The sequence below is a fragment of the Malaya genurostris genome, chromosome 2 (genome assembly GCF_030247185.1).
Source record: "Malaya genurostris strain Urasoe2022 chromosome 2, Malgen_1.1, whole genome shotgun sequence".
Classification (NCBI taxonomy): domain Eukaryota; kingdom Metazoa; phylum Arthropoda; class Insecta; order Diptera; family Culicidae; genus Malaya; species Malaya genurostris.
In genome coordinates this window covers 64456159-64480999 of record NC_080571.1, presented here as the reverse complement: position 1 = coordinate 64480999, position 24841 = coordinate 64456159, and the positions used below count along the sequence as shown (strand labels likewise).

The window sequence follows — 24841 nt, the reverse complement described above, 5'->3', positions numbered from 1 at the left end:
TAAAGTATTGTGGACCTGGAAGGGTTTTTGATTCCTCCATTACATAAGTCTCATCGTCTATCAAAACGCATGCATCCGGACACTGCAAAAAACGCGAATACAATTTCCGGGTCCTTGTTGCTGTTCGCTTCTTCTGTTCTACACTTTGTTTCGGGATTTTCTTCTTCTTGTAGGTCTTCAGGTGATTTCGCCTCTTGGTACGCTGGATCATTCCGACACTCGTTCCTGCTTTTTTTGGCCAAATCACGTATTGACATTGATTTGTTCTTCATGATTAGAGATACAGATTAGAATAGTGTTTCTCAAACTTATTAATGATGGTTTAAACACTGGCATGACAAATTCCAAACCGTTTCACCAATTTTCGCATAGTGATACCCTTCTTACTTAACCATATGTCAAGAACCTTAATTTTCACTTCCTTATCAATACACGACATTTTGAAAACGCTGAATTTCAACCGCACAAACAAGTAAACAAACGAAAGCTGACAGCCAAACACACAGTATACTGTGATCTGAGTATAAAAACCACTTATCATCCGTGATATTATCTTTAATTCAATTTGTACTTACTTGTTAGAAAAAGTCTCTAATTTTATTCAAAGTTGAAAAAAAAATCTTGACAGAAACTTCTAGTGGTATTTTTTTGGAAAATTTAGGTAATATGACAAAAGTATCACTACATCATTAGGATTAGAAAAGGTTTTTAAGTATGGAATCAGTAATCTCATGATCAACAGTGAGCTGTAGTTTTTATCTTTAGATCCAATGACCTTTTTCCAGCTGAATAAACATAGAAAAAAGATAACCGAAATCATGACTGAAAGACCGAGTTTTGGACGGCATTGTCAAATACGCAACATAATTCGCTTGATTTCACATTCAGGCAGTATCAGAAAATAAATCTCCCAGATCCTTCATAATGTTTTTTTTCTCCGTTGGTATCTAATTTTTTTTTCTGGCGGACAGCAAAAAGCAATATGGAAGTGGATAATATCTTACTTTAGCACGGTGTTAATTCAGCAGCTAACCTTGTGCAACTACAACCCATGGCCTCCGATCGTAGATCAGCTAAAGATTCATCTACAAGTGTCATCCGGGCCCTTTCATACACTTGCTGCAGGCAGAAACTATGTCGTTTATGGTTGATGACACTTTATAAAACTGCACCTCATTTAAATTTCATCCGTTTTCCCAAGCCGACCGGCCGACCCGACCGGTCGGCCGTCGGGTTGAAGTGGCTGGGAGAAGATTATCAGCCTCAAACCTCTTCTGATCTCTGAGTTCGAACCCTTGCCTTAGCACCGGGATGAGTGAAGCTATGGTTTGTTGACGCGAACGACAGGTTCTTCCGGTTCCGGTCTCCCGCCCCGGTTTTCCGTCACCCTCGACTGCCGGTCCAGCGTCGGGATATCCCATTATTGTGCAAATTGTGAGCTTATTTACTTCGTCAGCTCTTGCGCGCGGATGTCTTTTGGTGTCTCGGCTGTTCCGGAAAAGGTGACGAGAACACGGAGCCTATCGAAAGACTCGTAAAGAGGCACCGCAAAACGGCCTTCGCAACATCCAGGAAAGCACCCTGGAGATTGAATTAATAAAAATAGGAAATATGAACGTTGGTACACTGGCTGAAAGGAGCAGCTTGCTGGAGGGTGCATAAATTTGCATAATGAACAATACGCGACAATTTCATGGCGCGCATTCGAGCGATGTGCCTCATCGACGATTTTACGACAAAACTTTCCAGTGCCACTAAGAACTGTAAAGTTTGAACACCGAGACACACTCGTCACCACTTAGCCGGCCACGATGTTCTTATCACTGGCCTATCGGTCGGTAGCCAACTCTTGCCAATAACCACGGGCAATGAGATTCCTTCCTGGAACGAACTTTTGATAGAAGTGAGAGTTTAAAAATTTATTACTCAACTAAACATGGCGAAGTTTGGCGTTTCGAGTGGTTGCTTGTTTGAGCAGGCACCCTCGCGAAGACCAACCGAATCGGTGGACAAACGGATCCTACTGGCAGTACACATTTTCAGGCGTGAGCTGTAAAAAGTGCTATGAATTTTAATTGCCTTATCAGCCAGCGTCAGTCCCAACCACGCTGATTTGGAGATTCGTCATAAGATTTGGTAAAGTAAGGTACCATTAAAGGAAATTGAATTTATAATGCCGTATTCCGAGTCGGTATACCCCCATTTGTTTGATCTAGTTAAAAATAGGTTTCTGCTTTTAGGGCGGCTGAGCTGCAGCACTACGAAGTTGGTAGGAGTTTGTGCCATTGGGAAGTGTTGCTCGTTGGAATTCGTTGTTTCACTTAGGAAAAATATGGAAGGAGAGGATTAAAAGTGGATTAGCAAGACAATTGACGATAACAATCACGTTATTGACCGGACTTTCGATTGATTGAAGCTAGGGGTAAGTTAATGAGATTAAGTTTTTTCAATACGTGATAATTGTTGGAAACTCTTTCTATCCTAGTCCATATACAAGAAAACTATTATAACGTTCCGTGTAACAATATTTGTCAGACCAAATACTAAACACTACACTAAACGTAACATCATGATTCTTTTCTCCATGCCATCAGAAATATGATCAACAATTTATGATTCAAAGATTCAAAGATAATTCTGATGTTCCCGAGAACCTCTGGACACAGAAGATGCCCAAGCTCATCAAGAAATTCTTAATTTGACAAGCGATTTGTACTTACGGAAAGCCAATAGAAAAACTATTGGGCCACTATGAAGGAGGCCATCCTAAAAAAAACCTGAAGTAGAGTAGGATGTAAAAGAAATGAAGAAAGCATTCATATATAATAACGAAATAATGTTTGTATTAAAAAAAACTGTTTTAATCCACCTAGGTGTAATGATGCCTTTCTCATGTCAATCATAGTATCATATATAATACTGTGGTATTCCTTAAAATATTTTTTTTTATTCTTGCAAGAATAACCGGAATCGGTTTGTTTGGCCGTCTACTGATAATGACTAACGATTGGAGTAGTTTTGAAGTCGATTATAAGTGATGGTATAAAATTTTTGGCGCACTTTACCCTATAATTTCGGAAGCGGAAGTCGGATCCGGATTAAATTCAGGATTTTTTTTATGGGACCGCAGGACTTTTCAATTGAACTTAAGTGCGTATCTCCACCGTAACAACAGACCTCAGTGTATTAAGAACCAACATGGAACACGCGAACCCGGACTCTGTTTGCCTTGATTCGTGTTTGTCTTGTATCCGACGAAATTAAATTAATAGCCCAAATATATGCAATTATACCTACGTGCATACTCGCGTAACGGATTTCGATATTTAAGCTTCTTTTCGCCCAGCTTGTATTCAAGTTTAGCAGTTATTTTTATAGCGTTCAGTTCTCTGCTATTACTACCATTCTGCGATCTCGATAATAAATCCATTTCATCTTATTTAAATTAGAAATTAATCCTAAGCACTTAAAATTTACCCTGAGATTCTTGCAAAGCGACATAACAAATCATTTCATCCAAACTCGTGTATTTTTCCTTGAGTTTCGAATTTGCACCCCTATATAGAAAACAAAGATGCGTCCCACATCAAATATGAATTTATAAGAGCCACCCTACTTTTACTCCAAAAAATTGACAAAACTAGATCAAACGAAGAGCTAGAAAAGTGGCTTCTGCAGCAAAGTGGCACAAGACTAAATCAATTTTGCTGTAATGCTCAATAATTTTTAAATTCAATTAAGAAAGCTAGATTCCAGATTTTAATCCAAACATGGGCTACCCTAATGACTTTCTACGGGAGTGGGTCATCTCGCCCAAAGCCATTTCGCCGAAAGTCGTTTCGCCGAATGCCATTTCGCCGAAAGTCGTTTCGCCGAATGGGTCATTTCGCCGAAAGGGTCATTTCGCCGAAAGAGACATTTCGTCGAAAGGGTAATTTCGAATACATCATATTATTATTATTTTGTGTTATTGTGCCTTCTTATTACGATGTGGCGCAGCCACATAATCGAAGCCAAGATGGCTCGGTGGCATAAAACCACCGAGGCGACGCCGGCTGAGGTGGCCGTCGGAAGCGGCGGCCTCTTGCATACAAACCTGTAACCGCCTCGTTTGCTTGGTCTACTCAAAGCTAGGTTTCTTTGTTTTAGTTAAGTCCGCGGTAGCGAGGTCGGCCAGCACACGACTCAAATCGATTTGGTGAAGCCGCATTAGATATTTTTCACTTAGTAAAAGGAAAATACCTCATTTGCTTGGTACACCTATGCAATTGTGTTGATGGTTAGTGGCTAATAGTCAAAAAGTTTCCTTGGGAACTCTGTTCTTAGGTTCATGAATCAATCTTTATTCAAGAGAACAACAATGAATCTTTTTTCAAGAAGTACAATTGTAGGTCAACAAAACAAGCGTTAATGTATTATCATTCATTTGTGCTTATTTTAAATCGATTCCAATTCTAATATCAAGACAATTGCAAGTATCGGCGAAATGACCCTTTCGGAGAAATGACTTTCGGCGAAATGACATTCGGCGAAATGACATTCGACGAAATGACATTCGGCGAAGTGACCCATTCGGCGAAATGTCATTCGGCGAAATGACCCTTTCGACGAAATGGCTTTCGGCGAAACGGCTTTCGGCGAAACGGCTTTCGGCGAAATGGCTTTCGGCGAAATGACCCTGATCCCTTTCTACATATAAAGATGCGCCAGTTTATTACAAACAACTTTTTTGAAGACACCAGCTACAAAAAATAATATTTAATAGCGAAAATATATTCGTTTCTCTAATCCCCCGTTTCGGACCACTGTCCTTTGGAAAGATTCCTACAAACTTTCCAGCTATCAGGAGTGTTAAAAATTTATGGATTTTTTCTTCTTATTCGTTAGCTGAAATGTCTATTAGGCCGTTTACGTAGAAGATTTTGTTATAATCTTCAACTGGTTATGCTGACTTGTTACGAAAACTGAGTTTAGACATTCACTCTCGTTATCTTCGATCTCATCCATTCCTGAGAATTCAATCCACATTATCTAAAATTATTTTTGTACTTCCTTTCAGCTATAAAAATAATTTCAAATGGCAGTAATTGTCTACGGACGAGTGCGACTCTGATGATCCCCGAGGAGGCACATATTCAACTGTCCCTCGTAATTTCACGAAAAAGAAACACATATCATCTCTTAAACTCCCTAGCAAGAGCATAAATATATCTCATGAGGGCCCTAATAGTAATAGCAGAGTAAAATATTGGTAAAAAAACCTATGAAGACGGGGCCAATGGCTTTTAGTTCCGGAGACCTCAAATCCGAGAAAGCATACCCGGAGATACTCAAAAACCCGAATGTCCCCAAGGAGCCAGAGAACACACCACGTGCTGGGACTTGTAAAATTCTCTGACTTTGTGGACTTCATATTTTCCGGCTGCTACTTGTCTGGCCCTCTTTAAAAAGTCTTATGATGATTTTCATTCCAAACATTAAAATGTTTCTGATGCAGTTGATTGCAAAATGGCTCCTCCTCTCAACGATCGTATCTTTCGATGGCTAATTTTTCCAACAAGGTCATGGATTTGATCACTGTTTTACACTGTTTGGAACTGTAGAAGTATCATTCCTAAAAATAGATAGCTTCAAAATGTTATTAAGAAACCTGCAATGTGACGCATTTGCATTGGGCCAAACATTAATAAACTTCTCAGGTAGCTCTTAGCTTTCACGATTTCGATATAATTCACTTGGATCGAGAAAACCCCTACGGAGGAGTACTTTTTGGGGAATTCCTTTCATCGTCCTCCACTTGATTCCAGACGTTGAAGTAGTTGCATGTCAATTTAAAATCAACGACAAAGATCTTTGCATGGCCTCTAAGTATGTATATATTCCTCCCAAGATCTCGATCGAGCACCAACGGCTTTGTGTTATCATAGCACTCCTTTCCGCACCGACGTCAGTTTTAGGAGACTTCAGTTCACACGGTGCGGAATGGGGTTGTCTTCATAATACAACCGATCAACTACGATCTATGAATACTATTTGGATCCTACTTCTGGTTCCGTAATAAAGAGGCAATAAAGTGAAAATAAATGCACCAATTTTCTCGAAGATGCCCAAACTGATTTTCGCAAACTTAGACTCAAATGAAAGTTCTTATGGTCCCATATAAAATTCTTAAAATTTGTTTGGATTTGACTTCCGGTTCCGGAGTTATGGGGTAAAATGTGCAAAAAAAAATGAAAATATGGAGCAATTTCATGCGGAATTAGCTGGCTGTTGACACGACCCCTCTCAATTTGCATGAAACTTTGCATATGTGTTCGGTAAGCAAATAAAGTATTTTTCGCTAGTCTAGAGATTTTTTCACTCAAGACTAATTTTTGAAAAGGGATTATGTGTTTTAAGCAACCTTGTTTTTAAACAATTATAATTCAAAATATCTCGAAACCAAATGCTCCAATTGTCTTAATTTCAAAGAATAATTTGTTCAAAATTTCATAACAATTACAAACAAAATTGGCGATGGAGGGTTTATAAAAAAATTGTATTCTCATGAAATATTCATTTTCTCGATTTTGTTTCTCATATATCTCGAAAACGGCTGCATTTGGGAAGTAGCTCACTATAAGCTTTTTCATTAAGCGTAGCTTGAAGAATAATACTTGATCACTCGGACACATTTATTTCTATAAAAACATTGTTAAAAAGTTTCTCCTCGGGAAACTTTTTTATTTATCATTTTTCCAACATTCTAAAACATTTATTAGTTTTATTGTAGCTTGGCGTTTTTCGTGATATAAAATTTGAATAAATCGTCAGATGGCTGATTTAATCTGAATTTTGAATTCCCAACATTCTATCAGAAAACACCGACATTCTATATCATCAGGTTTTAGAGATATCATACAAAAATTTTCAATCTTTAGATTGTGATCCCACTAGCACCATTCGGTAGGCAAGTTCTCAACTATACCCTGTCATAAAGACTGTCCCAGAAAGTATGGACGCATTTTGATTTCGCTGTAAATAATTCACAAGTGTTAGATATTCAAATTTTATTCGATATACTGATAATATTAGACTACAACAACAGAATATTATTCTCAACATTTGCTACTTAGCCATTGTAGACTAGCTGGCGCACCTTTTTGCCAACGTTCCTAATTAAAATCCGTACAGACTTCTTGGCGACAAGTTTTGACATTTTTTTCCAATCTTTTTCGAACTGATGAATGGTTTCGGCTGCCGAGACATGTTTCCTAAGATGTACCTTCGTTAATGCCCAAAATTCCTCAATTGGTCGAAGTTGTGGGCAATTTGGTGGATTCATGTGTTTTGATACGAAAGTGACATTTTTGGTAGTATACCATTCTACCGTTGATTTCGAGTAGTGGCAAGAAGCCAGATATGGTCAGAAGACATCAGGATCCTTGTGGCTTCTAATCATGGGTAGAAGTCGTTTTTATAAACATTCCTTAATATATATTTCGCTGTTCATTGAAGCAGTGGTGATGAAGGGTTTCGAAATCTTACCGCAGCTACAAATTGCTTGCCAAACCATAGCTTTCTTTCCAAATATTTCGACTTCAATCGATATCTCGGACTGGTTTAACACTTGCCCTTCTCGCACCGTATATTATTGTGGTCCAGGCAAGGATTTGTAATCAGCAAAAAAGCTATTACAAAGCAAAAAATTAGCAAAAAAAAGGATTTGTAATCGAGTTTCACGTAGGTTTCGTCGTCCATGATTAAGCAGTTCAAATTTCCAGCAAGAATCGTATTGTACAGCTTTCGAACCCTCGGCCTGATCGATGATTCTTGTTTCGGACTACGTATTGGTTGTTTCTGCGTCTTATAGGTTCGAAGATTCAAACATTCTTTAGCACGAAGAACATTTGACTTCGAAGTACACACTTTTTTGGCCACATCCCGAACTGAAACCTCCTTCTTTTGTTCGAACGCCTTCAGTATACGTTTATCCAACTGAGGGTTAGCAGGACCTTTTTTTCGACCCGTTTTCGGTATATCCTCAAAGGTGTTATCCTCACCGAACTTCCTGATTGCATTTCGTACGGCTTTTTCACTTACTCCTTCCATTTTGGCTATCTTTTTCAGTGAAAGTCTGCGTTATGCGCACCATTTGTACACAATTTTCGACGTTGTTCTGCTGAAAGTCCACGCATTTCGAAACAAACTAATGAAAACGAATAAACAACTGCACAAGTGATTAGAGAAGAGTGTAAACAACAGGACGCAGTCATAAAAATTGACAGTTTCTGAATCATTGCGAAATGGCAGCAGTTTTTTTATTACGTCCATACTTTCTGGGACAGTCTTTACCTAACAACTTTCCAACAAACAAAACCGGTCTATGTATTTAGGTTTTTTTTATAAGAGCATAATTCTGATAATTGAAATACTGTCTGTTACATAAAAGCGTGGTCGCGATTACTCGCGATCGGTAAAGTGGAATGGTGTTATATATTTTAACATAGAGGGCAGTAGTGCCATTGATGCAATGCGAGAATAAATCAGCTGACTATTGTTTACAATTCAATTTCAGCATTTTTCCAAAATGAGTGTGCGCTTCGAAGCAGATTTTTTGTGCTCGCACCCAAAAGGTCACAAAACTGACCCAAGCTGCTGCGGCGAAATATATGACAAAGTCGAAACAGTTTGTGAGTAAGTGGGTGAATTGTTTTAAGGAGGTGAAAAAGGTCGACGACTTTCCAAATCACGGCTTTGTCGTTCACTGTCGGAAAAAGACGAAATAGTGATTTGTTTTTGAAGAATCCGTCTTTGACTTTACGCGAAGGTGCTTCAAAATTGCCCAAAAAATGTTAAAATATATCGTACGGAACTGTTCGCAGACATTCGATCGCAAATAATTTGAAATTTCGAAATACCTTGCAAAAACCGATGTTGAATGGGTAAAGGAGCAAAATGGTGTCGGCCCTTTCTGTTGCCCGATGTCAATCCAATTGTGAACGTTTAGGCTCAAATGAAGATGAAGCTTGGAAAGAACCGACCACAATTTGAAGTGGCTTGTTCGTCGAATTCACAAAATTTGGAGGTCGTTTTCAGAAGAATACGCGCAAAATCTCGCTCAAAGTATGCCTCGAAGGTGTCAAGCCATTATTAACGCTGATGGGGATTTGACGTATTTTCATGTTGAGTTATTTCATTTTCTCACAACAGTGACCACGCTCTTATGTGACAGACTACTGTATGTATTCAAGCACATCTAACTACATGTGGTGGAGTAATTCCGAGTCAAAACTTTTACCGTTTGACAAACCTAGAATTCCTATTTACCCGATATATATATATATATATATATATATATATATATATATATATATATATATATATATATATATATATATATATATATATATATATATATATATATATATATATATATATATATATATATATATATATATATATATATAACGGCTCTTTTCTGTTCACTGAGCGCATATGAAAAACGTATAATGCAGCATCGCTGCATTGATTGTATGCTGTCCGACCTCACTTATACTCGTTCGGACCTAACTACGACAAAGAAGCCGATCTTTGAGTCGACCGAGCACCAAGATCTTTGGTCACAGATTTGTATGCGAGAAGCCGCCGCTTCTTGTGACTTTTGGCAAAACGGCATTTGGAAAAACGACTTTCAGCCAAATGGCATTCGGTAAAACGGCTTTCGGCGAAATGCCTTTGCGGGTCGCTCCCAATAAAATGAAAGACATAAAGGAAAGTGTTACATTTTTATCGATTACGGTTTCAAGTACTGTTTTGGGTACAAATACATTTCACAATTTTTATTTCACTTTTTTGCTACACGCCAAAATCTAGCTAATCTTTCAAAAACTAAAATGAAAAAAATTATCAACTTGTCTCAAATTACAGTCTTCAAACGGCCGCGAAATAGACTGGGATCAATAAAAGCAAACTTTGATTTTCATTTTAATCGTATCGATTTCGATACGAATCGTCTAAGATATCCTTTTTACATTAAAGTCTAAACGATCTCGATATAAATGCGGTTTCAGATTCCCTTACAGTAATATCATGTCGGTATAAAGTTGGTATAATGTCAGAAATCATAAGGAATGCCCGACAGTTTGACTGGTATGATTTTGTGTAAACCAAAGTAGAAAATTCGAAAACCGCGACACAATCCGGTATTAGCATCAGGTGGGTAATAAAGTATTTCTCATCAAATTCCGAGATGGAACTAATTATGGAGTTGCTGAAAAATGCATTGGCTAGCTGAAAAATCTCCTGAAGTGTTGATGGATCAATTCGACTGCTAAATAATGCAATGGATTGTACACCGGGATGGAGAAAGGTTAAGTGTTCATTTTCAATTTTATTCAGGTCCGATTATTTATTCAGTGCTGATATCTTTTCTTTGTTTCTTGCTTTTCATTTCGGAGCTGAAGACAAATGGATGTACTTTTTGCGCGAAATATCATTGGAATAATTTGCTATTGAAGTTTAAAACGTTGCTATTTTCGAAAATAAGTATTTGCTTATCGAGAGGACGATGATTGCGAGTGACAAACGGTAACTGGCGCCTGCGGATTCTGCAATAACTAGGGATTCGTACGGTCCCAACGAAAGATTCAAGGGATCGATCTGTTGGCCGACTAGGTAACGTGAGTTGGTACCGGCAAGTTTGACAACTGTTTGATTACTGACCGGATACAAATCCAGGATGTTGACCGAGGAAACATCGTCGGACAAATTTATAACAACAATGGAATATAGGTCGTCTCCATCGTGATCGATATATCGGACAAAACCGAAAACATTTTCGGTTAAAGCACGCGATTTAAAACGGCCATGGGTGAAGATTCGCTCTTTGCGCAGTTTCACTGCATCCACGTAAAATTTGTAAGTACTATAGTCTGCTTCCAATTGTTTGCGTAGATTGATCTGTCGATAGTAAGGATACACCGGGAGCCAAGTCTTAGTGGCATTAGAGAACCCGGCATTGTAGCCGTCATCCCATTGGAAAGGGGTTCGCTGAGGGTCTCTGGATTTCCATTTATACTCTTCACTACCCACGTTGCATCCCTGAGGATCTCGGCTGTCTTCGAACGACATATCCCGAAAGTCTAGCATTCCGATTTCCTCTCCATTGTACGTTACTGCCACACCAGGTAAAGTCAACAGCATCAGCAGCATCCCGTCGATGCGTTCCGGTCCGTAGCGACTGCCCACACGCGGCTGATCGTGGTTCCCAAGCTACGAGAATATCGATTGAGACTTGGTCTATTTGAATCATTGAATGTTTATTTACTTACAACCCAATTCGTGACTTTTCCTCGAGGAATATTTTCCAGAAAACGATCGATGACGTACTTGAAATCATGTGCCGTCGATTCTGCATTCAATTCTGTTATCATGGCAAAATTGAAAGGAAAGTGTGCTCTCTGTTCGGTTCTATCGGCTGACTCGTAGAAAAGCATGATCTTTTCCATGCTGGTGTACGCTTCAGTCATCATGATTCTGCAAAAAAAAAACAGGGTGGGTGAGTAATGTCAGAGATATAACCGAAAGACGTGAATACGAACAAAAGAACCTTTCGGTGCTTAACTCTGTCGAGTGCAATTGCGAAAAAAGTAGTAGGAACTTGACCATAATACTGGCCCAAGTCCAAGTGGAGATCCAGATTCTGGAACTGGATCAGATCTTACCGTATTACTGGATCCGGAGCTGGAACTGCATTCGTAATATGAAAAGTCCAGGTCCGTTTCTAGTTTCAGTAGGATTTGAATTTTGAACTACTAGCTCCAAGATTAGTAATATGAAAGGTAAAGGGGGGGCATATAGTCAAAGAAGCTGGCCCTCAATTAGGAGCTGACATTTGCTCCGAAGTAGAAAAAAGAAGAAGAAGAAAGGTAAAAGGAAGTCCACGACCAGGATTGAGACCTAGATCAGTACACTGGACCCTCAATTTAGGCGCAAAGTCGGGAGTTCGTAAATAAAATAAAACAGCGTTTTTTCAAATTTTTTGCGTAAGAAAAGGTTTTTCCTATTCCATTCGATTTTAGTGTAAGCACCAAAAAAATCTAACAAGGTTCATACGCAAAATCATCTAGGATCATCCGAGTATATTCTGAGACTACGGAAATCCGTAATAGATATTTCAAGATCCAAGAATTACTTAGAATATTGTTCTTAGAGATTACATTGTGCCACAGCAAGAACTACAACGGCTAATATTTATTTTTTGTTTACTGTTCATAGTTTAGAGCTACACATTGTTTACTTGTTTATTTATAGCTGTTTCTAGGTATGTTCTCAAGTCCTAGAACTTCAGTGAAAACAGATCTTAAGATCTTTACGAGCAATTAGAAGCTTATGTATAATTTTACAATGCTGTTCATAATCCTTGAGCTACGTACTGTTCACTTGTCTATTTTGATCTGATACAGAAACGTTCATAGTCATCCAAAAATTTCAGAGATCTTGAAGCCTGAGCTCCAGGTAGTTTTTTGGTGACCCAGAGCGTTTTTGGATGAACAAGCACTACCTTATCAATCATCACAAAGATCTAATTAATTGAAGGTAATACCACGAGTATGGAGCCCATAAAAGGAACTAACTAATGTCATCGGCTTCGCTAGTAGACCTCAAGGCCTATATTCCAAGGAGGTTTTGGATGGACAAGAACTTCCACAGACTTTACCACAGTATGTAAATTTGCTGAATATAGTACTACAAGAACATACCGCATTCAAAAGTCATGCGATCATATACTGATTCCTTTTTTCCAGATAATTCTTGGAAGGATCCGATCTTAACTAGATTCTTGGAAACTAAACAATTCCGTTATGTACATTTGATAAAATTAGATTCACTAAAACATGTTGGATTGTTTTGCATACGTGTAAATAAAGGTTTCCTTCATTTTGTTAGAACTTTTTTTCACATGATCATCGCGTAAATTAAATAGAAAATCGTGTTATTTCATTTTTTATATAATTTATTATACTCCGGCTTTCACCATTTTGGTCGTTCACCGGGGAACACGTTATTTCAAATAAAACGCCTAAAAAAAGTCGCGTAAATTAAGTTCACGTTTATTAAGGTTTAGCGTAATATGATAAGCCTAGGTTCAGTTCAGTTTTATTACAAGCTCAAGTCCAAATTCATACACGGAATTTGTGCCAGTCTCTGAATTCAGAATTGGCAACGAATTTTGGAATTAAATTTTTAACTGAGTTTTTGTATTCAGTCTCGAATACTCGAATCTGAAATTCTGGAATCTGCTTCTGGATATGAATTCAGGACCTGGGTTCTGAAGCTGAATTCTAGAAGCGAATTTTGGAGCTGAATTATGGTGCTGGAATCTGAAACCGAATCTTAGAGCTGTATTTTCAATTAATTTAATTTCCGGATCTAAGTTCTAGAACTAAATTCGGAACATAAATTTGGGAGTTTAATTTTCGAATGGGGAGCTAAATTCTAGAAGACTTATGTTGGAACTGTATTTTTAACTAAATTAATTTCCGGATCCAAGTTCTGGAACTGAATTCGGAACATAAATTTGAGAGTTGAATATGGAAAATGAGTTCTGGGCCTGGATTCTGGATTTCGATTTCGGAACTGAGTTTTGAATCTGAATTCTGAAACAGGATATTGGAATTGAATTCTGGATCTGAGTTTTAGAGTCGAATTTTGAGCTAAATTCAAGAATATTTATTTGAGAACTGTACTTTTAACTAAATTAATTTCCGGATCCAAGTTCTGGAACTAAATTTTGAATCATAAATTTAAGAGTTGAATTTTGGAAATGAATACTGGGCCTGGATTTTGGATTTCGATTTAGAAACTGAGTTTTAAATCTGAATTCTGAAACAGGATATTGGAATTGAATTCTGGGTCTGAGTTTTAGAGTCGAATTTTGAGCTAAATTCTAGAAGATTTATGTTGGAACTGTTTTCAACTAAATTAATTTCCGGGTCTAAGTTCTGGAACTAAATTTGGAACATAAATTTGAGAGTTGAATTTTGGAAATGAATTCTGGGCCTGGATTCTGGATCTCGATTTTGGAACTGAGTTTTTGAATCTGAATTCTGAAGCAGGATATTGGAATTGAATTCTGGATCTGAGTTTTAGAGTCAAATTTTGAGCTAACTTCTAGAAGATTTATTTGAGAACTGTATTTTAATCTGTATTTTTAAAGAAATTAATTTCCGGATCCAAGTTCTGGAACTAAATTTTGGAACATAAATTTGAGAGTTGAATTTTGGAAATGAATTCTGGGCCTAGATTCTGGATTTCGATTTTGGAACTGAGTTTTGAATCTGAATTCTGAAGCAGGATTTTGGAATTGAATTTTGGAATTGAATACTGGATCTGAGTTTTAGAGTCGAATTTGGGAGCTAAATTCTAGAAGATTCATGTTGGAACTGTTTTCAACTAAATTAATTTCGGGGTCTGAGTTCTGGAGTTTGGAACATAAATTTGAGAGTTGAATTTTGGAAATGAATTCTGGGCCTGGATTCTGGATTTCGATTTTGGATCTGAGTTTTGAATCTGAATTCTGAAACAGGATGTTGGAATTGAATTCTGGATCTGATTTTTAGAGTCGAAATTTGAGAACTGTATTTTTAACTAAATTAATTTCCGGATCCAAGTTCTGGAACTAAATTCGGGACATAAGTTGAAAGTTAAATTTTGGAAATGAATTCCAGGCCTGGATTCTGGAATTCAATTTTGGAACTGAATTTTGAATCTGAACTCTGAAGCAGGATTTTGGAATTGAATTCTGGATCTGAGTTTTAGAGTCGAATTTTGGAGCTAAAATCTAGAATATTAGTTTAGAACTGTATTTTTAACTAAATTAATTTCCTGATCCAAGTTCTGGAGCTAAATTTAGAACATAAATTTGAGAGTTTCATTTTAGAAATAAATTCTGGGTTTGGATTCTGGAATTCGATTTTGGAACTGAATTTTGAATCTAAATTTTGAAACAGGATTTTGGAATTCAATTCTGAATCTGAGTTTTAGAACAGAATTTTGAAGCTAAATACTGTTCCTGAATCCTGGATTCTGAAACGTGGGAATGATCAAAACCAGTTTTCGAGTAAGAAAAAGACAAACTATGGAGCTGAAATTTGAAACTGAAGTCCAATCCTGGGTTTTGAAACGGGATTTTGAAATTGAATTCTGGATTTGATTTTAAAGACGAATTTTTCAACTAAATTCTAGAAGATTTATTTTAGAACTGTATTTTAATCTAAATTAATTTCCGAATCCAAGTTCTGGAACTAAATTCGGAACATAAATTTGAGACTATCTTTACGTTTCGTCTTAGACTCGTCAGAACAGAGCAGCTCAAATTGAACTGCTTACTGCGAACTTAAACAGTTCAATTTGAACCGCTAAGCAGACGTACAGTTATTGCTATTTGCAACACACTTGTAATAAGCACCGCTAAGTCTTTTCTGACGTGTCGAACGAAAACAAGTTTCGACTATTTCTGGCCGATGCAGGTTTGGTCATTTAGGGGTTTACTTTCGCAGTAAGCAGTTCAATTTGAACTGCTTTGCACTGACGAGTCTAAGACGAAACGTGAAGATAGTGAAATTGGTTATGTGCCCTAGCACAAAATAAGGTTAACCCCTAAATGATAAATTTGAGAGTTTAATTTTGAAAATGAATTCTGAATGTAAATTCTCAAACAGGATTTTGGAATTGAATTCAGGATCTGAGTTTAACAACAGAATTTTGGACCTAAATTCTGTACCTGAATTCTGGAACCAAATCCTGGATTTTGAAATGCGGGAATGATCAAAGTAAAAAATAGACAACTCTTGGAGTTGAATTATGAAACTGAATTTCAACCCTGGGTTTTGAAACGGGATTTTGAAGCTGAATTTTTAAATATAATTGGAGCTGACTTTTAAATTGAATTATGGAACGCGAGAATAATCGAAACTATCGAGGAAAATAAGAAAAACAAAATAACTTTTGGAGCTGAATTCTTGAACTGGATTCTGGTCCTAAGTTTTCAAATGGAAATTTGGAACTGTACTTAATTCTGTAACAGAATACTGGATCTGGATTCTGGAACTGAACCCTCGATTCTGGTTCTCGGGAATATTAAAAATCGTCGTTCGAGCAAGGGGGAAGCCTAGCTTGCGACGCGTATCTCTATTTGATGTCCATTGATTCCTTAGAAATTTGGAAAACTTAAATTTTGAGTAAGTTATGGTTTTCTCGTACTACCAACAGTGTTGGGAAAAAATCAAAATTTCGGAAATCGCAACTGAAATTTTTCACGAGTGATTTTTAGACAAAAAAAAAAATCAGTAAACCAACTGCATAAAAATTCAGTACTGATTTTTTGACTACGCGATTCTCACAAAAACTGATTTCACATGGCAAAAAATCAGTTGTGTCAGTTCAGTTCACTAGTAAACATTCTGCTCGATGATATACAAGAAAAAAGTTCGCATATTGAATATATCTGATATGATTCTCGAACAGAAGATTTTGGGGAAAAGAATTTTCAACCCTTTGCAGAATACATGATGCATAAATTCACCGATGAACAAAAACTGAACCTTTCTGAAAATGTTCAGTGTGCGTAGGGTGGTCGACAAGTGAATAGTGTTGATGGATTTGAAATTTATTCGATACTACATCATTAATAAAAGCTGTCCCGGGTTGATGGTTCGATGCATAGGGCACTGGTTTTACAAACCAGTTGTCGTATGTTCGAGTCCCGACCTGGAAGGATTCGTAGTGTCAGTAGAATCGTGGCACCAGCCATGCAATGTCTCTGTACACTCTGAATCGGCTGCGAAGTCTGTTGAAACAGAAGGTCGAATTCCACTACAGGAAGGCTTTGCTTCGTTAATAAAAGTAGCAAGTGCTGTGATTAATATTAGTTGTAATGATAATAAAAACTGTAATTAATCATGTTATGCAGCTGATTAAAAAATATTAGCCATGCAATGCCATTAAGCTTGAATAATGTACGCAAAAGTAACAGGAGCGCATACTACCGCTACGCCAACTCAAACGCGCCATTCAAACACTGCGCCTACTGTGTGTTCGACACTTGCTGACAATGCTGCGCTTCTGTTACTTCTATGAATCAAATTCATGCTAAATAGCATTTTATTGAGTTTAATCTGAAAAGTGCAGCGTAATCAATCAGCTAGAATTAAAACAGCCTTTCGTTGCTATAATAACTATTTGGAATGTGGTGAAAATATGTCTGTTCATATTAACCACCCTACGTGCATCAACCTGAAAAGAGTTTTACTGTCGGTAGGATCCATAGTACTAGCCATGCAATGATTTTGTACGCTAAGAATCGGCTGCGAAGTCTGTTGAAACAGAAAGGCCACATTCCACGAAAGGAATGTAATGCCAAAACTTTGCTTATGTGCATCGAAAATGTTGCAGTCAATTTTCTCAGTTGCGAATTTATTCAGTAGAAATTTTTTCATCGATGAAAATATAATAATTTAACCTTACACGACTCACTTTGGTGTCGAACTGAAGCGTAGTGGAAATTGAGCATCGAAATAACATCGGAGACTCTTCTCACTTTAGATCATCTCTTTGGCGAGAATCCTTCGGGTGAAAATTCGTCATCAAGTTTCGCTGACACAAAAAAGCACTTGTGAACTTCGAGGTTCAGAGTTTTGTGGATGCTTGTTTCATCAATGAAAATATCGGAAGTGATTTTTTCAGTCACTGAGTTTTTTTAGAAAATCTCTTGAACTGATTTTTTCGCGAGTGATAGTGACATGAACTTTTTCTGATCATGATTTTCCCAACACTGACAACCAATAATTTTATCATAAATTGCTGATCGTATTTTCGATGGTATCAAGCAAATATTATGCGTACCATCAGAGATATTCGTGATAAAAAACTTATCACTTTTCTACAACGCTAATTTTGGAAAGGCACCTTTTAGTAAAGTAAGACGTATTCACGTCAAAACATTTCACACTCATTGAGTCGAAAGATTCGCAGTGTCGGTACCTACATCGTTTCTCTGTTGTTTTCCTGGGTAAAATTGTCGATAACACGCCTCCAGTGACCCACGACGTCATAGGTTTCCATCTGCAAGAAGTGTTTCAGTTTCATCGATGAATAGTATTGCAACATAGACTATGATTTACCAGGCTATTGGTGTATTGGTGATTCGTGTAACCGTAGCTTAACGGATCCGACGGGTCGACAACTGGTTCGTCACGAAAAAGTTCATCCTCAAACATGTGGTTGATGGCATCGACACGGAATCCGGAGGCACCTTTCGCAATCCAGAATCGCAAAATTTCATCGAACTCTGCAATAACTGCTTCGTTCCGATAGTTGAGATCCGGTTGGCTCACCTCGAACTGGTGCAGATAGTATTCCTTTCGGATGTCACTCCATTCCCAGGCGGAACCATAGAACACCGAATTCTATGAGTAAATTTGAAATCTTTTAGTAAAATATTGTTACAGTTTCAAATTACTTACCCAATTATTCGGAACATCTGGTTTAAGCTGACCCTCCACCGGTTTACCCGGATGCCACACGTAGTAGTCTTTGTACGGCTCAACACCTAGCTCAGACTGCTGGAACCACCAGTGCTCACTGCTGGAATGATTCGGTACAAAGTCCAAAACAATTCGAATCCCTAGCTTTCCTGCCTCCCGGAATAGCTCTTCCAGGTCGTCGTTGGTGCCGAACAGTTCATCCACCTCGAGAAAATCACTAACATCGTACCCGAAATCTCGCTGCGGAGATTTGAAAACCGGGCTCAACCAGGCGGCATCAATTCCGGTTTCGTTCAGGTACTGCAGCTTGGCCGTTACGCCTCTAATGTCGCCCACTCCATCACCGTTGGTGTCGTAAAACGATCGCGGATAAATCTGATAAAACAGTGCCGTTTCCCACCAATCTTTTTCCACCCGCTCCTGTGCGGAAACGAAACCTTCCAACAGAAAGCTCAGTACAAACAATGGCAGTGTCTTCATTCCTTTGCGATTTTTTTTCTCACCCAAGACTATAAGCTCTTGTTCGACGTCGAAGCGAATCGCGAGATATACTGATAATGTGCGGTAATATGTTTGAACGTTTTATAAGTGGGAGCAATCTTGTGCTATCTTCATTCGGTAGCTATGCCGGGAACCGCAGATATCTCCACGCGTTCGGTGGTTGATAATGTAGCCGAATATGTTGAAATGTATCCGCAGCGGGGAGGAGTGAGTTATTGATTGCTTCTTCGATGAAGAGAACTGATAACCTACGTATAAATAAAGTCTGCTTAAAATAGGTAGTAAATTTTGGAAGGTTACTAAGTGCGAATGTGTTAATACACTAAAGGGCATACATTTATTGATTTCTTTTCAATTTTGTTCTATGAACCCAGGTTTTTGAATTTAATCATGTTTACCAGACTCAATTAGAGAGTATTTTGATTACAAGATTCCGGAAGCTAATGGTTAAAGTTGTTCATAAGAAATTTTTTGGTTTCTACTAAATGCATATATTTTATTTCCGTTTATTTCTCGTTTCGCCTTCGGCTCATCAGTGCTTAAAGCAGTTCAAATTGGAGCTTCGGATCTGGCTTTTTTTTTTACTATTACCGGTGCATTCGGAAGTGGAAACCGAGAACTAGTAGTCCCAAAATGGATTTATATATCCACTAATCGACGAGGTCTGTCAACAGTAAGTTTTTTTTTCCAGTTCGCTTTCACATCTCATCCAAGTTAGTCGATAATACAAAACCGCTTACGTTCGGGACGGAAGAAACCAAGTACAGTATTGTGTAGTGAACAAAAGAACGACCTCGAAATGAGTGAACCAAACGAACAAAAGCTACCACTGCTACGAAAGAATACAATTACGATACGAGAACTTGAAGGTTTGCTGAAAGAGCAAATGCATCTTGACATTAAACGTGTGCATTTACTTCAATGCAATAAGACAAATAATGTTGTTTACATCCAGTTTTATAAAGAGTTGGATGTAATTCAATTGGCTAAAGACAATAACAATGTGCACTATGTGGAGCATGAAAATATCAAGCACAACATACCAGTATATATGGAAGATAGTACTATAGTACATGCGTGTGCATGTTCTCCCCTCAAGCGTCATCGATCCTTATATTCGCACAACTATGTCCCAATACGGAGAGATTTTCTCCATCGAAAAAGAAAAGTGGAAGAACATTTTCCCTGGTATTCTAAATGGCGTATGTTTGTTACGCAAGCGCTTGAAGAGGCCTATACCTTCTTATGTGATTTTCAGTCCGGATACAAGAATCCCGTGTAAATCTCTTGTTACTTATGACAACCAGATGGCCATATGTCAATATTGCCAAAAAGCTGTTCACTATGGTAAGCCATGTGAAAAACTGGACAAGAAGACGTTTGCACCAAAGGACAACAGCGCTCCCTCCACCGCACCAACCCCAAAAAAAAAACCCAGTACATCGGAGACAGCCATCAACAGCTATGAAGCTTGCTTTTCAACGAAACCAGTTGTCCCATATGCAGAACAAGGTACGCCAGCTACAACTAACAACGCACCCAACCTACAGACAAATATAAGCAATAACGATAGTCCCGCCAGCAACAGTGACACCGAACCAATGGACGGGAGCGTAAATAGCGAACCACTGCTCCCCCCTCATTCGCTGGATAGCAATGGAAACGCCTTTCCGCCGAGAAAGTAGATAACGAGATCCAGCAAAAAAAAAATTTTTTTTTGCTATACGGCCACGTTAAGCCGAAGAGCGTAAGTTTTATAAAAATTGCACCTCGTCATCACTTTTGAAAAAATACCCATGAAATTGAAAATTGTTCTCTTATCGTGCTGTAATACCGGAACCGGAAGTCGGATCAATATCGATCTATGAGACCGTAAGACCCTTCATTTGAATCTGGTTTTGTAAAAATTTTAAACTGATACGATTGGTCAAGGCGACAATGAATCGAGTGATGTGCGTTGTTCGTGTATCGAAGATAAACTCGAGTCCCTTCGAAACTCGCAGAGGGCTACGGCAAGGTGATGGCCTTTCGTGTCTGCTATTCAACATTGCTTTGGAGGGTGTGATAAGAAGAGCGAGGATAGAGACGAGTGGCACGATTTTCAGAAAGTCCGTCCAGCTACTTGGTTTCGCTGATGATATTGATATTATAGCACGCAACTTTGAGAAGATGGAAGATACGTACATCGGACTAAAAGCTGAGGCCAAGCGGATCGGACTAGACATCAATGTATCAATAACAAAGCACATGAAAGGGAGGGGCTCGAGAGAAGATAATATCAGCCATCCATCACGAGTTCTGATTGGCATTGATGAAATCTAAATGGTCGACGAGTTCGTGTAATTGGGCTCACTGGTGACTGCCGATAATGACACCAGTAAGAAATTCAGAGACGCATCTTGTTAAGAAATCGTACTTACTTTTTTTCTTTTTGCGATATTCTCCTAACCAGAGACCATTTTCTGTAGGAACAGATAATGAAAATTATAAAATAATATTGAGTACTACCTTCCATTCCGTTATTCAACTAGCCGTATAGAGATAAAAGAAAAAACATCCATGCAGTGAAGAACTCATTGTGTGTGAGAATGCCGTCGCAAGTAGAAAGTGACAACTTATGGTTTTGCCGGTTCGGATAGTAAATGGTAGAAGACCTTTATCACTACTTTCCGACATACCAGAGACTTGTGTGATTCGCATTGTTCAGATGCCTAAGCCCAACTCCTCTGGTAGAAGGTAAAAGTTAAGTTACTAGAAGATTTCTGCTTGCTTAATGACCCTCTGTCACGTCTCACCTTTCCGTTCTATATATTCACATCCTTGCTCTCCCTTGAGTACTATCATTCTATAATTTTCATTGTCTGTTTCTACAAAAAATGGTCTCTGGTTAGGAGAATATCGCAAAAAGAAAAAAAGAAATATTGACTACTAAACTAAGTCGTTAAAAAAGAAAAAGAGTAAAAAATCGTACCTACTTTGGACTGCGTAGGACGTTTCGATCAAGTAAAATTCGCCGTCGTAAGAAGTTAACTATCTACAACACGCTGATTAGACCGGTTATCCTTTACGGGCACGAGTCCTGGAAAATGCTTGTGGAGAATCAACGTGCACTGGGTGTTTTTGAGTGGAAGGGCGAACCATCTTTGGCGAAGTGCGAATAGAAGACGGTACGTGGAGAAGGCGAATGAACCATGAACTGCACCGGTTGTTGGGAGGACCAACCATCGTCCAAACGGCCAATGTCGGACGGTTACGGTGGGCCGGGCATGTTGTTAGAATGTTGGAGAACAACCCGGTTAAAATGATCCTCGATAATGATCCGACCGGTATTAGAAGAAGAGGCGAACCATTTGCTAAAATCTTCTATGGTCAATACAAAAAGAATTCATTCAATTCCCTCTGACTATAGCTCGTTATAACATTGGGTGAAAAACGATAGAACATCCTTGAATTGTAGCTCCCCATACAGAGATTCAACCATGTATGGAAAACCAAAACCCGGATACGTAGTTGCATCAATGCTTTTGTCTGAGCGCAAGTTTACAAACTTTATCCTTTATCCAGCTAGTTAATTCATTAATTCATTTCAAGTAATGCCGGAATCAGGGATGTCGTAATACCGATCGATTAATTGAGTTATCGATTAATAACTCAGATAATCGAGTAAAATATAATAGAATAGTATGTACATTATACTTGATTATTGAATCATCGAGTGATTCCGACATCTCTAGCCGGAATGGCCGGATACCCATACAAAGTAAACATAGTTTGAAATGCTAAAGTTTTCGATTTGAGTTCGACATGCGATCACTAGATTCGACCATGAATCATTCGAACTGGGTGCCTTCAAGGCTGCCTGACTTTCGGAATAAAAAACAACATTAACCGCAAATTCTCTGCTGAAGTACAGATCGTACACAATACAGAACAGCATAAATTTCTGCTTGAAACACAGTTCAGTATCAACCTAGTGAATGGGACTGCTCGAGTCCCATTTCAAAATAAATGAATACATACAATAAACTAAACGTTCATCAAGTTCTTGTTCCTAATAGCCACACTACCACTTCTTCTCACGAAGAGAATATCTCACGTTGAATGATTTGAAAGAAAAAGACGGGTGGATAATGTCAGAGCCTCAATTGGATGACGTGAATATAAATAAAACTGACATGCTTTTCCACATTTCGGAATTTTTTCTTTACTTTAAGCATATTCTGTACCTATTTATTTTAAAAAAGGTAAACAAATATAATAGAAATACATTTATGTCAAATCTCACCGAAAAATTGGAATATTAACATTTTCATGATAAAGTATGTAAAACGATGGCGACGTCCGGCGTTTAATATGTAAAAATCAGATGAAACCAAATATTTTCAATATATAATGGAAAATATTCGTATTTTCGTATTTTTAGGGATTTGAAGAGATTGTAAAAACATACTTGTTAAATTGTTGTATCTGAAACATATAGCAGTGTGTCTGTCATAAAATAAAGACATAATAGATACAATAACACAAAATTTCTTTGAATCAACTTGGTGGTATGAGTTTTGTAACTCGAGATTTATGGCGCTATTGGTAGTATAAGCATTTTAAGAGATTCATGATAACTGATCGGGTTCGTCAACTCATAAAATATTAGTGTTATGAATATCTCAGAGTAGCTTATTTGAGTTCTTTGAGCTATATAAATTAGGAGTTGGACTTCTAACAATCCACAATGGGGAAAATGGACCAACAACCTTTGATCGTTTATTTTACGAGGTTTAACTTGAGTATAATGAAAACCGGATGAAATTTAAGTTATTCCTTCACGAATTTTCGAAGTTTTGATCGAACGCTCTTCATCAAGTTCCAGACAAGTGTAGCATCGCATTTTTTCGATGCTTGAGCCCAAATTTTTTCCAACTCCTGCATGCTTCCAGCTGCCTTACAAGTCTGAAGAAGACCCACTTCACGATGGCCAGTAACGTTCGATGGGTCGAAGATGAGGGTAATTTAATGGATTGTTATTTTGCTCAACGAAATTTTTACCCTTTTCCGCAAGCCAATTGAGAGTGGTTTTGACATAGTGAGCCGACGCTAAATCCGGTCAAAACAGTGGAAGAGTACTATTCTTCTTATATGAAGGCTCCTCAGATCGATAGATTTATGCATTTATAGTTCCGGTAGTGTAAAAAATGGTTGACTTCAAACCATGGGAACATATTGCTTGCCATACCAGTACCTTTCGACCGAATTTCTCCATTTGAATCGACCTTTCCGCATCACTCACATCCTCCCCAACGACGACAGCAAAGTTTTGAGTCCTCCTTTACAAAAGTCTCATCGTCCATCAAAACGCACGCATCCGGACACTGCAAAAGGTGCGAATACAATTTCCGGGCCCTTGTTGCTGCTCGCTTCTTTTGTTCTACACTTTGTATCGGGATTTTCTGCTTCTTGTAGGTCTTCAGGAGATTTTGCCTCTTGGTACGCTGGATCATTCCGACACTCGTTCCTGCCAAATCACGTATTGACATTGATTTGTTCTTCATGATTAGAAATTTCTGGTCCAGTTTCGGTTCGGAAGAACCCGGTTTTCTGTCTTTTTCTAGTAGCTCATCCAAAGAATAGTGTTCCCCATACTTATTAATGATGGTTTTAACACTGACATGATGAATTCCAAACCGCTTCACCAATTTTCGCATAGTAATACTCTTCTCACTTAGCCATGCGTCCAGAACCTGAATTTTCACGCGACATTTTGAAAATGCAGATTTTCTACCGCACAAACAAGTAAACAAACGTAAACAGCATTCTGT

General features: G+C 38.1%; 1 protein-coding gene across 1 annotated transcript; it reads right to left on the bottom strand.

The window, feature by feature from the left end:
• Positions 1–9805: 9805 nt before the first annotated feature.
• LOC131430371 (maltase 2-like) lies at positions 9806–19059 on the bottom strand. The gene is made up of 5 exons (XM_058595294.1): positions 18507–19059; positions 18165–18449; positions 18029–18105; positions 11313–11517; positions 9806–11253 (listed from the first exon to the last, which is right to left on the bottom strand). The coding sequence occupies exons 1-5, from the start codon at positions 19005–19007 to the stop codon at positions 10501–10503; spliced, it is 1821 nt and encodes a 606-aa protein (XP_058451277.1). The 5' UTR covers positions 19008–19059; the 3' UTR covers positions 9806–10500.
• Between the last annotated feature and the right edge of the window lie 5782 nt (positions 19060–24841).